Source organism: Herpailurus yagouaroundi, unplaced genomic scaffold (assembly GCF_014898765.1).
Source record: "Herpailurus yagouaroundi ecotype Mexico unplaced genomic scaffold, PumYag 142, whole genome shotgun sequence".
Lineage (NCBI taxonomy): Eukaryota > Metazoa > Chordata > Mammalia > Carnivora > Felidae > Herpailurus > Herpailurus yagouaroundi.
This window is the reverse complement of record NW_024412397.1, coordinates 38,165,357-38,178,699: the sequence shown is the minus strand read 5'-3', so window position 1 is coordinate 38,178,699 and position 13,343 is coordinate 38,165,357. Positions and strand designations below refer to the sequence as shown.

Here is a 13,343-nt window from a genome sequence, read left to right as displayed (position 1 = left end):
TTGTTTTGTTCTGGAATGTATTTAAATTACTTGGATACAGTTTTATCCTCTCAGATCTTGTTGTTAAGTGTCTTGTAGGGAGTATGAGTGTAGGATTCATTTTTGTCCACTAAGGAAGCAGGACCCTTCCTACTGCTTGAGCCGTTTCTCAGCCTCAGCACTACTGATATTTAGCACTGGGTAATTTACTGTTATGCATTATAGAATGTTTAGCAGCATCTCTAATCTCTACCTTCTAGATGCCAGTAGAACCCATCTTCTCTGGTTGTAACAAACAAAAATGTCTCCAGATGTTGCCAAATGTCAGGTGGGGTGGGGTGGGAGGTGCAAAATTGCCCTTGAGCACACTACACTGACGCCTGTGATTGTTAGGTTTTCTACTCAGGTACCCTTTGTAAGTTCCACTGATTTTTCCCTCTAATCCTTTTGGATGGTTCTTCCCCACCTCAGGTAGTTTCCCTACACACACATGTGCTCATCAGTATTCAACTTGAGTAGATTTCCAGTGTTCTGTCTAGTTTTCTCCTATCTGGTACATTGCCCTGCAAAAGCTAGTCACCTTGGCCTCCCAGGACGCCTTGCTCCATCTTCTCAACTTAGGGAGCCTGCCTGGCTCCGTTTGAGTTCTCCTTCCCCATGCTGTGGCCTAAAAACTCTCTCCAGGTAGTAAACGGAGACAACCCAAGTTTGCTTCATTTGTTTCCCATCTCTCAGGGATCTCCTCTCTCCCAGCCTTTGCAGTATAGATTTTGCAGCATTTGTTCAGGCAGGTTAGATCTGGGATCTTGGCCTAACAGATTTTGTGTGTTTGTGATTTAAAAACAAAACAAAGCATAATAGTCAGAAAAATCCAGGAGAGGAAAATCAAGAATGCAAGATGAAGATTGTTGGGAACATGCCTTGAGTGAGTGAGAGGACAGCTTAGATCCAGTGGAAGATTCAGGCAGAAGCACAGAGGATCCAAAGTTAAGAGGAAAGAAGGCATTAACAAACCAAATTATAGACACTTTACTCTTTTCTAATTTGTTCTTCCTGTTGCAAATATTGGTGTAATAGGTATAGATGGGGACAGGTATAGAGAGATCATTTATATAGGTATATAGAGAACATTAAAATGTTAATAGGACTGTGGACTCATGGGTGACTTTTGGGGTGATTTTTATTTCTAACCACCAGAAAAAAAACATTTTTAAGAATTTAAAAAAACAGGTAACTGGACACTTTGTTCTATTCTCAGGACCTTTGCCCCAAAATGGTTTCCCATCTTTCAAAGTCAAAGTCCTAGTCCTACCAATAGCTAACCAGGTCTTCCAGGATGTGGCCCCACTCTCCACCCTTACCCCATTTATTCCCTGGCTTCTTCACCTACTTGACCTCATTATTCGGCTTCAGTGACTCCACCCACTTGCCGTTTCTTGAACAAATCAGGGACTGCTCCCACACGAAGTTCTTTACACTTGCTGTTCCCATGTGTGGAACATCTGTCCTCCAGAATCTCTTGGCTTTTTGTATCATTCCTATCTCTCCTCGAATTTTTCTTTTCCAATTTATTTTCTCCATACTACTCATCACATGACATACAACATGGTTTGTTTTTTTTTTTTCCCCTACTGCCATGTGTAGTTTCCACACATAGAAGCAATGGATATAAATTCTAACTAAGTTTTGGCCATTAGCAACTTCAAATCCCCAAGCCTGGCAATAAAATGAGGGCCCGAGAGAATGATGTTCGGGGGTGGCAGGGGATGATGGTCATAGGGAGGGGCTTCAAGAGTCATGTACAAGGGATGCTTGAGGGGAATGCCCCAAAAGCAATGGGTGGAGGTGGGTACAGCATAGACTCGGCAGTGTAGTCTTCAGTCTGAGTCCCAGGTTAATAAATCTGTGCAAAGGATGGAAAATAAATGCCAAAGACACAACTGTGTAAAAAGCTTTTCATCCACAAACATTCCCAACACCAATGTTTAGATACTGTTGGAATGTAAAATGTTATGTGTGGTATAGAGAGAGTGGAGTAACAAATGGCAGAAGTTGACAAAGGCCAAGTCATGGAAGGCCATGCTAATTTTATTAACCTATATAATGCATAAAGTGTTAAGTCTAGAATTTAGAATTACAAAGCTTTTCTACAAATCAATAAGAAAATACAAATAACCTATGTTAATCAGGACAGAAACCCAATTCAGTTATTTTAAACAAGAAAGGGACTTTATTGGCTCACAAAACTTTAAAGTTCGGAGGTAGGGCAGGCTTTAGGCACAGCTGGATCTAGGGCCTCCAGAAAAATGACATCGGAACTTAGTTCTCATTCCTTTCTGCTAGCCTCTGAATTTCTCCTCAGACTCTCTCCACATGGTGTAAATTCAGGCTTACGGTCCTTAGTTCGTGGGATCCCTGTAGAGCCTTCTTTCCAAGAGTTCCAGCAGAAGTTCTGTTGAGAGCTCGCTTTAGCCTGGCTTGAGTTACATGCCCATTCTTTAATCACTGTGGCTAAGAAGCTGAAGGACTCAGGAAGGCCAGACCTGGTCATGTACTCATCTCAGCCACAGGGAATGGGTTCCCCACAATAAATAAGGATTCTGTTACCAGAGGATGGGGAAAGAGATGCTGAACAACAACAACAAAAGACCCAACAACATATATCCACACATAACCCAATAGAAAAGCTGTAATAGGTAAAGAATATGAACAAACAGTCCATGATAAAAATGGCCAATAAACTATGAAAACAACCTCATCCTCACCATTAATCAGGGAAATACAAAATGATTTTTTCTTCTTTTGCCCATCAGATAAAAAAAATTATTAAGTGTAGGTAAGGCTATGTGGGGAAATGAGCACTTTCCATACATTTGGTGAAAATAAAAAGTTATGAAGACCTTTGGAAAGGCTAAGATGGGTCTATCAGGAAGCACATCCTTTGACCCAATAATCCACCTCATACAACTCCGTCCGAAAGAAATTCACACACATGCACAAAAATGTATGAAGAAGATGTTTACTTTGGCAGTGTAATAGCAAGAGACTAAATAAGGGAATAGTTAAATAACGGGATTTTCATAGTACTGGATCCTATTCAAATCAACCATTAAAGAAATTTAAAGACCTAAGGATTTGTTTCTGACACACCTGCCCCCCTGCCAAAAAAAAAAAAAAAAAAAAAGGCAAGCTGCAGAAAAATCATATACATGATCTTATTTATGTAAAAATAGCATTTATATGTGTATGTATACTCATATGGAAATGTATGGAAAGGGAACTAGATGGAGGTATATGAAACTAGACAGTGGAATGAGACTGGAAGCACTGGAAAAAAAGGGTCTCTCTTTGCTCTTCTAGTTGTGTATCATTTAAGTTTTATAAAATGAGATGGCAGTCACTTATTAAAAAAAGAAAAATGGGCAAAGGCAGTTCACTATGGGAAATGCAAATGGCCAATAAACATAAAAAGATGCTCCCCCTTATTAACAAAAAGAAAAATTCTGCCCACCAGAATGCTAAAAGTATTTAAGGATTCGGGGTGGGTGGAAGTGTAGGCAAACAGGCACTCAGTTGATGGAGTTGTAAATTGGTACCATCTTTTTGGTGATATTTCCCAAAATGTTAAATGTGCACATTCTCTGACCCAAGAAATCTATTTCTAGCTATTTATCCTACAGAAATATCCACACAGGCAGCAAAATACATGGGTAAGAATGTTAATAACTATGCCTTTAGCCATAATTAAAAAATTGGAAAGAACTTATTTTCCATCAGGAAGGGGTTGGTTAAACAAATTCCAGTATATTCATGCAGAGGAATGGTATGTAGCCATAAAAAAGCAGGTCTACATCCTAGTGGGAGAAGAGGCAAGTTTCAGTGCAGTACGTGTTAAGATGGGGATAGGCACCTACCTCATACGGCTGCTGTGAGGGCTAAGAGTTAATCCGTGGTAAAGCGCTTCCAACAGTGCCCGCACACAGCAACCACAAGTGTCAACTATCAGCACGTTTGCTTAAATATGCTTAAATATGCCTAAGTCCGGAAGAATAGCAAACCAAGTAATTATTCCTTCTGAGTAGACTGTGAAAAGGAATGTCCTTTTTCATTTAACATTTCTGTACTGTAGAAAATGCAAATGAATATGTTTATTAATAAGCTTCCAAATTTGTTAACCATAAAAAAGCAGATTTATCAATCAAGGTTTAACAGCCATCACTCACTACACTGTGAAAAAATATATATTCCTGTAAGTTCACAGAACTACATTTGAGTTTTAACTCTAATTGGCCACATGCAAGTCACACAATCTATGAATCTCCCTTTCCTTGACTACAAATCTAAGTGAGAGAGGCATAGCGACTGACCCAATGCCTGGAGTGCAGATTCTTTCCACACAAACCTCCCTTCAATTCACATCAACGTGATAAACATACTGTTCAACGATCGAGTGAATACCAACTGGGTGTGGATGTGGGGAGTTTAACCTCCAAGAAAACCAGCAGGAAATTCAGCAATAATGAGCAAATGCTCAGTAGCCATTGGGCAGTTATCAGCGGCCTGCGTGCCATTAACAATGACTGCTCTTTTAAGAACCAAACAGATGGCGCTGCTTGGCGACTGCCAGGTCACTTCATCAGAGGCTGGCCAGCCCCCAGAATTGCTAACCAGGATTATCTGTGTGGGTATACATTAATATCCGAAATAATAAATCACTGAATAGCCATCTTAAATCAAGTTGTCTAGTGGGGATGTGGACTAACAGAAGATGACGAGTACACAGACTGCTGCTTCCTTTTCCCTTACACCCTAATCCAGTCTTTTGGGGTCCAGCCCATTTTCCCCACAGAGCCTTGCCTTCGCCTCAGAATCCTTTCTAAACAACACACAGGGATCAGAGCTGGCAAGACAAACTTGTATTTGCCAAGTCTAACACTGCTTTTTCTAAGCTCTGACGTTATACCAAACATCTTTGGCATTTATGACAAATGTACCACAGGGAAGTTTCTTTATATATGCAAAAGAGGTAAGATCTAAAAAACAGGGTGAAATTCTAGCCACTGAGAGGATGCTCCCTTCTTACCTACTCTGATACAAGAATTCTGTCATCTCAGCAGAAGTATTAAAAATATGCCACCTCAAAACCTACTTGGAAAGAAGCCAGTTATAAATAAATAAATCAACTCAAGATCATTTTATCTTAGAGCGGAGGAGTTTATAGCTTTATTGGACATTGACTTGTTTCCTCTCAGCCACAAAGAGAAAAAGACCCAAACAAAAGTCCCTACATTTTCTTGTATAACTTAAAATACATTATATCATTACTACATATTTATACTTCAATAAATCTTAATCTATAAAGCACATTTCTTATAATTAATTGTTATCAGAAAATCTATAAACAAGCTCCATTCTGCCTCACTTTTCCACCAGCTGGCCTTGCATTTATTACTATGCTTTTTAACAGGCTCATGCAAATCTCACCTTCCATTTTTTAAATTTGATCCAAGCACCAGATGTAACCAAAATCTCTGGAACTATGAAATCTTTTTATTCACATGGGTCATTTTCCACACAATTAATGCCCACTATAAAAAAGCCTTTTCTCATATTCTATATTTTAACTTCCAGAGTTTTCCACTAAACAGTAAAACCACAGTACTTGGGATTCTCAGCCAAGGAGTATATAAGCCTACTACTACAATGTATTACTTTTATACATTTTTTAAAATGTGTTAAGACTTAAAATTAAAAAAAAATAGTTCAATCAATTCTGATAGTTAATAAACTAGTTGTTAATAACCTATTATTTTTTAAATAGAACAATCCATTCAACTTAACATGTAAGTACAACCTCAATGCTACTAGAGATTGATTAGTTTTTTTAAAAGACCCACAAACCTCCAAACCATGATGGAGTATCTTGGACTCACCTCTGATTGCTGGAGAGCTGGCCAGCTCTCTGAGCTGAGTCTTCCTTTCCCCCAAAGACAACACCCTGGTAGGAGGACTATGGCTCCGGGAATCTCAGAGGTGACCTCCCCCAGGACTGCTCCGATGGAGGGAAACAGCTCACTCACATGAAACAGCTTTAGACCAAACCCCCGATGATTTACAGTGGAAGAAACATCTACCTACCCATGGTAGGGTTACAGTATCTAGCACAGTGCCTCGTCGGTAGAAAATGTTTAATAATAAATGCATGGCTGCTCTGTTAGCCTGCTGTGCAACCCTTTTGTACCAAAGGAATAAAACAGCCAACCTGATACTTGTTGCCCACCTGTCATGGACATTTCTGTCCTTCACCAAAAGAAAGGCAAAATAAATTAGATCTTCAAGTCTCTTTTGTTTTCTAAAAGCCAAGACAGACCATTACCCTTCTGTTTACATTTGCCCTTCAACACTGCTGTTCACTACAAATTCCTCCCTAGTGTTAAGATTTCTACTCTTGTAGTTTACAACTGCTTATTGTTCACTGTCCACTTTCTACCGATAACACAGAACATTCTCATTAGCAGGATGCCTTCAAATTACAGACAAGGTAAGTGTGTTTTGAGTTTTCCTGCAGGCAGATAATTAAATGGAGATAAATTCTTGATATACTTCAATTCCTGGATCATGATATTTGTTTTATCTTCCCCAATCTAGGTGTCCCATTCACTTTTGATGTTTTATCACCATCACTTCTCATCTGAGTTTTAAGGCTCATTTTACTTTGAGGCTTTTGGTCATCCTTTATCTTCTATTTTCTGAATGCATATCCAAGTTAGGTAAAAGGAAGCAGAAGGGTACATTTTTAAAAAAGGGTTTAGGTTTTCAGATTTTATAATTCCTACGTTGCCTTTTAATGTAGAAGGGAATGTATCCTTGCAAAGACATTTCAATGATCAACACAGAAACAATGTCTGCCTAAAAAAGAAACTTAAGGGACAAAGAATCAGGTAGTTCATTATTTGGAAAAATAATAAGAATATAAACATCACATGGAAGATTTAGGCATTAACACCTGAATTAAGTTTAAAATTTCAGTTTCTAGGCAGGTATGATATCATTTCTTTCACGGTAAAATAAAATAATGGTGGGTGAAGATTTTCTACATTTCCCAGTGGATTTTCTAACCGTCTATATAGGGAAATAAAACTATTATGTATCATTTCATGTTTTTAATTTTGTCTTCATTTCTGAAGAAAAAGACCTGAGTGCTAATTTTTTTTTGTAATTTCTTAAACTTTCACAACATTCAGAAGTTTTTCTGCATTGTGTCTTCGCTGATGTCTAAAAAGATTTGAGCTCTGACTGTAAGATTTCCCACACTGAACGCATTCATAAGGTTTCTCCCCAGTATGGATTCTCTGATGATTAATCAGCCCAGAATTCTGGCTAAAGGCTTTTCCACATTCAAGACATTTGTAGGGTTTCTCTCCAGTATGGACTCTCTGGTGCTGCACGAGGATAGAACTTCTGCTGAACGCTTTCCCACATTCAACACATCCGTAGGGTTTCTCCCCGCTGTGGATTCTTTGATGGAGAATGAGGGCCGAGCCCTGACTGAAGTGTTTTCCACATTCATCACATATATGTTGTTTCTTTCGAGAGGGGTTTCTTTTTCTTTCAAATCTGCCCTTGGGGAAACAGGCTTCTCCATACTTAAAAATCTGAGGAACACCTATATTGAGAGTGCCCGGAACTTCGTGAGATTCTACCGCTGAAGGAATCTCCTGCTTTGGAGCTAGAGCTCCATTTTCAGTCCTACCATCATCATCTGAAATAGAGACAAAATGTAAATATCACTCATTTCCTATTCTGGGAGGGAAGAGACATGAAGAAAACTTTAGTAAATGTGAACTAAAAGTAAAGAGCTTGCATTCATCTATAAACAGCAACCTGAAAACCAGTGTTAAGGTTGCCTACTCCAAAAAAAGAAATTAAATGACTTGATTCTGAGCCTAAGGGGGTAATGGCATGCTCCCATAATGAAGAACTAAAATGTTATATCTGAATAAAAGCAGTAACATAAGCAAGTGTGCTTTACAACACTCATCAGAAAACAAAGGGCAGAAAGATGTGGCAGATTCTATATGATTGTTAGACAAAGTGCTGCAGCTAGGTCTGGATGAAATTTCATAAGAAATATAAAAATTGCCCGTTGGGAAATCCTTGTAATATTCTTTTGCTTTGAGAAAAGGAGAAATTACACCAAATCATGATGGTGTAAATAATAAGTGATCTGTCAAAAAGTGACTATTTCTGAAATGAGCAAGATAAGGCAGGTCACGGCCAACACTACACTAAGAGCAGAACCCAGAAGATGTCGTAATAAGAGACTGAGGGTAATAGGAGCTGAGGGTATTCTGTTAACTCAGGACATGACACTTACATTTAACAGGCCCTTAGTAAATGAAAGTTTTCCTGTAAAATACCCTACTTGGTATTTGCCATGGTACTTAGGTGAGTTATTATTTTTAAGCCTCAGTTAGATAAGTCTAGTGAAACAAAAGCCTGAATTAATTACCAACATGAGGTACTATCACCCACCCGCAGAACACAGTATATTTAAAGACTGTCCTGAAACTTCCAGCCTGTAAGAGTACAAACAGTTACTACAGGGTGAGCAGCAACAATTAGAAAATAAACAGTGAGCAAGTCTATAATAAATGATTAAGAAAGGGATAAAGTCAAGAGAGAAGACTAACAGAAAGACTGAAGGGTTGCAGGGGGTCAGGGAGGCCTGGAGACATGAACAACAGAGAAGCAAGTGTTAAAGTTATGTGGGGACAAATGGCACAGAAGTAAGTTTCCAAGCGTCATAAAGACTAGACTGCTGAAATGAAGCTTTTTACAAGCGAGGGAAAATTATTCTAAAATTCAGGCAGGGGAGAAATTTTCTACCCAAGAAAATGCCACCTCCAATGACCAAGGATAGTGGTTCTCAAATTTCATTACAGACACAATGTCCCATGAAACATGTAAAACTAACGGTTTTCAGCAGACGTCAGCCCCACCCCATCAGTTCTGGTTCACGAGCACTGGGATCTCGCTCTCCCTCTCCCTCTCCTCTCTCTCCCTCTCGAGAGTCCCCTCAGATGGGAAGAAAACCTGATGAGACTCCATCTGTGGCACACACCAGCGTTACCTACAACTACCTCAAGGAAAGATTCCCAAAGCAATCTCAAAAACAAATATGAAAAAGAATCCAGCAGTTTTAGGAATATACTAGGTTGTATCAAAGTATACTAAGTATGTGGTGTCAACTGCCAATATACTGCAAAGACTAGTTTTAAGTGATTTATTGTAAATCTGAGCTCTTTAATTCTTCTATACTTAAAGCATATTTTAGCTATGGAGCCTACTTTTGCATAAATACTTAGAAAAGGTGAAGAGTTTTACCCAAAATACATTTCTACAAAAGATGCTTCTTAGAAAAAAAAGACTCTAGGCAGGATGTTAGAGAAAAAAAAAATGGCTAAAAATTTAGAAAATACTTCAGTGGTGGCTACAAAAAGAATAGGTAGATTTGAAGAGGCTTCATCTAAGCTTATTATACCAATAGGATTAGGCAGGAGATTGAAAGGATGTGAAACAGATGGCAAGTAAACAATACTGAAACAGAGGGACCTCATCTACAGGTGGATGCTGGCTCAACATAAGGCAAATGCCAATCTGAAATGGGGAGCTCTTCAAGAAAGAGGTAAAAGGGAAGAAAAGGATGATGACGTTAATGTCTAAGATTAAAAGACCTGAGGGTCCACAAATCAATTGTTGACTGTGTATACACAGTCTGTCTATGTGTACAAAATTAGGTTAAGGTCATTATTCCCTATCCCCTTTTGTCCAAAGAGTTCTGGACAAAAGGCCCACACTCCCTTTCACCCTCTAGCCCACTTGAAGTTTTGGTCCTCACCACAGTGCCTTAAGGAATGGAGCTCCCAGGATGCCCACTTGAGCTGGTTCTCCACAGCATCCAGCTCAGAATTTGGTAATCCCTGAGCTTCTTCTTGAGATACTATCTCCTCTACTAGAACTTCCCGTTTTCGTCGACGGAGAGAAACCTGGAAAAAATAAAGTCTGGCTCAGCTGAGAAGGAATCTGATGAGATTCAGAATTAAAAACACGTAAGAGAACCCATACAAAACATATAGTGCGGTGGTCTATATGACAAAGCATAGCCAGAGGGGAGCAGTGCAGGGGTGGGAGGAATACACATAATTCTAACTTAGTTGAGTGGAATGAACTCAGCAGCCCTGCCTACTGCTATGCCAGTGCTTCTGCCCCAGGAGAGTGACACAAGCAGACTCACCGGCTGTCCAGGGTCATCTAGCTCACTCTCTAAATCCTCCAGCACTGTCACTGCCTCCTCTCCGTTCTCCGGATGATGCTCTCGAACCCAGGTCTGCAGTTCCTTGGGCAGGATGGCAACAAACTGCTCCAGCACTACCAGCTCCAAGATTTGTTCTTTTGTGTGTGTCTCTGGCCTGAGCCATAGACGGCAAAGTTCTCGAAGCTGGCTCACAGCTTCACGGGGCCCAGGTGAATCCTGGTATCCAAACTGCCTGAATCGCTGTCTGAAAACCTCTGGATCAGGAAGATGGTTCCAGGGGATGCTCGATCCCTCTTCACCATCAGGATCCTCCTCCAACTTCACTCTCAGTATTTTTTCCTCTTCATCTGGAGTTGGGATTATAAGTATTGAATCTTCTTCCACGGACTGTGCAGACATCCTGATTTATAATACTTCAAGAAAAGTCAATCAAGGCAGGATACAGGCCTCAGGGAAATACCGCTTTCTTCACAGGCTCTCCTGAGGCACAAGGAAAAAAAAATACGTCAACTACCAAATATCCTAAGAATCTGAACATGGGCTGATAAAGGAAGTAAAAGATATTTGTTTTTCTTACCAGATTAAAAATTCCAATCAATAATCTACACCAGAAGTTGGCAAACTACAGCTCACAGCCAAACGTGGCTTGTTGCCTATTTTTGTATAATGTTTGTACTAAGAATAGTTTTCACATTTTTACATGGTTGAAAAAAACCACAAGAATACTTCATGACACGTGAAATAATACAAAATTAAAATGTTTGCGTCCATAAATAATTCTATGTATTTGCTGACAGTTCACACTACAATGATAGAGTTGAACAGTTTCAACAAACACTACATAGTCTGAAAAGCCTAATATTTACTACCTGGCCCTTTAGAAAAAGTTTGCCAAGCTGTGACCCACTAAATTAACAAACCTTATTTCGTTAATCAAAAGAATCCAAGTAAGAACCAGTCCAACTCAATGTTTTCTAAATGCATTTGACCCTGGAACACATTCTTTGCAACTCAGGACACCCGTAGGTCAACTCAAAAGCAGGGACTGCTTTTCTGTTATCTGCTTAAAATTTTCTTAACAAAATATTTTTTAATGGTTAGGTTAAGAGTTCAGAAATATTTTTTAAGAACGCCCTGAACTCAAACTATATGTGAAAAAATATCCACTTGCTCAGTAACAGATCAATACTGAAAAAACTAACCACTAGATGCCACGCAATGCAAATATTCAGCCACTGACCACCCCCAGAACTACATTTAAATCTGTAATGACAGGCATTAATCACAGCAAACTCAGTGAATAAAAGGTACTCTCATAACATCTTAACTTCTTGCAGTGGCCCAGAGTCATCATCGCTCACTGGATGACTCACTGTTTCCCCAGCTTCTACCTTCAGGGAAGTCTTGTGCTATTTCTGATCCTTTCCTTGTATTTGCACAGTCATGCCCATGCCATTGTTTACAACACATACTAGGAAAGAACCACGCAGCTACTCAATGTATCTACTGAGGGCCAGAATCTGAAAACCAATGGTTTCAAAAAACTTCTTGTAACCCTCACAAGTCTAGTTATCACAAAAGACCTTATCACAGACAAGTAATGCAGACAGGTTTAATTAAGTACCCTGGAGTGTGGCGGCCTTCTAAATAGGGTTTAGCCAACAGATGAGTTGGTTCCTATTCCAGGATCCTACCTTATCAAAGGCTCAATCATTCTACAGAAAAGAAATTTATCTTCCTTTTACGTTCTCTTACTGCAGCTGGCCCTTGGGCCGTAAAGGAGGTACAAGGTGGGCAGGCCCGCGATCCCTAGTGTTTGGGCGGGGAGCCGAGTCCCAGGTGATCTCCTCGCCTCACTCCGGCAGAGTTCCACTGCAAACCCCGCCCCGACGTCCCCCAGCCCCTCTTCGCCGCACTAGCAACGGCGGATTTCGGATGACGGAAGGCCACACTGCCCCAACAACGTCGGGGCCTCGGCGGATTTCGGATGACCGAAGGCCACACTGCCCCAACAACGTCGGGGCCACGGTACTTCCGCCCGCGTCCGGCGGAACTACAAGCCCCGACAGCCCCCGCGCAAGGCCCGCCCCCTCCCACCTCCGCCCAAAATGAGTCCCAGAACCCTCCGCGAGACGCCAGGCCTCGAAATAGAACAAAACCGGCCGAGGGGGGGGAGGGGGGAAAGGCGAGGGTCGCGGAGGACACAGGGGATGGAGGACTCTCCGATGGTACTGAAAGCCCAATCTGGCTTTCCATCTACCTCTACCAGCCCCCCAACTGCTGTATACGGAGACAGCGGCCTGTCCGCGCCTCCCGGCAAGCCGAGGAAGATCCCGCCAGGCTTCTTTTCTGTCTCCTACCAAAAGGACTGCAGCCCCTTAGCCCAGCGTCCCCCTCACGCCCTTCCCCCCATTCTCTCGCAAACCTCCGACTCGGGATCCGCAGCAGCTTCGCTGTCCAAAGCAGACGCAGAAACGCCGCTCACAAGCCGTTTCCCAGAAGCCCCCGGCACGGACTGCTTCCGGTCTGCGGGTCCCAGGAGGCGGGGAGAGGCGAAGCCCCGCGTTGCCATGGAGATGGGCTCCGGGCGGGGGAGGGGCGGTGCGACGACAATGACCGCTTTGAGACTGCGCTTGGCCTGGCGCCCCTCCTCGGATAGCCCAGAGTTCTGTGTTCCGTTTAAGAGACAAGGAAAAGAAAGGGATAATTCTGCCATTAAGATAGTCTTTACGGATTCATAACCCCTGTCACAGGAGTTACTATCTCATGTGATCCTCGCAGTAGCCCTCTGAAAGGAGTAATAAAGGCTAGTATTTATGAATGCTTACTACGTTGTACCAACCACATATATTGTCATTTTCACAACTGTATCATGGTAGGAACTTTTATTATCCCCATCTCACAGCTGAAATAGATAATTGAGGCACAAGTAAGTAACTTTCTACAGCTCATAACTAGTAAGGGGGAAACAAGATTTGGCTCCCACTGCATGTTACACTACTTTATTTTGACAAAATTATCTATCAGGGAAACGAGAGGAGACTCT

At 41.2% G+C, this 13,343-nt stretch overlaps 1 protein-coding gene across 2 annotated transcripts; it reads right to left on the bottom strand.

Moving 5' to 3' along the window:
- Positions 1 to 2,046: 2,046 nt before the first annotated feature.
- On the bottom strand, positions 2,047 to 12,850 carry ZNF24 (zinc finger protein 24). 2 transcript variants are annotated; one of them, XM_040479078.1, is made up of 4 exons: positions 12,723 to 12,850; positions 10,277 to 10,777; positions 9,881 to 10,028; positions 2,047 to 7,741 (listed from the first exon to the last, which is right to left on the bottom strand). In XM_040479078.1, exons 2-4 carry the CDS (start codon positions 10,694 to 10,696, stop codon positions 7,203 to 7,205), a joined length of 1,107 nt encoding a protein of 368 aa, XP_040335012.1. In that variant the 5' UTR covers positions 10,697 to 10,777; positions 12,723 to 12,850; the 3' UTR covers positions 2,047 to 7,202. The 2 variants fall into 2 exon arrangements, with proteins under 2 accessions (XP_040335012.1, XP_040335013.1); XM_040479079.1 differs by lacking the exon at positions 12,723 to 12,850 and adding an exon at positions 11,992 to 12,312.
- Between the last annotated feature and the right edge of the window lie 493 nt (positions 12,851 to 13,343).

Bases quoted from the DNA above. Each gene is read 5' to 3' on its own strand.
- ZNF24 (XM_040479078.1), bottom strand. From the start codon at position 10,696: ATGTCTGCACAGTCCGTGGAAGAAGATTCAATACTTATAATCCCAACT. The intron at 10,029-10,276 runs GTGAGTCTGCTT...TATTTTTTCCAG, and splicing joins TAGATGACCCTGGACAGCCG to GTTTCTCTCCGTCGACGAAA. The intron at 7,742-9,880 runs GTGAGGACCAAA...TCTCTATTTCAG, and splicing joins CCATTCCTTAAGGCACTGTG to ATGATGATGGTAGGACTGAA.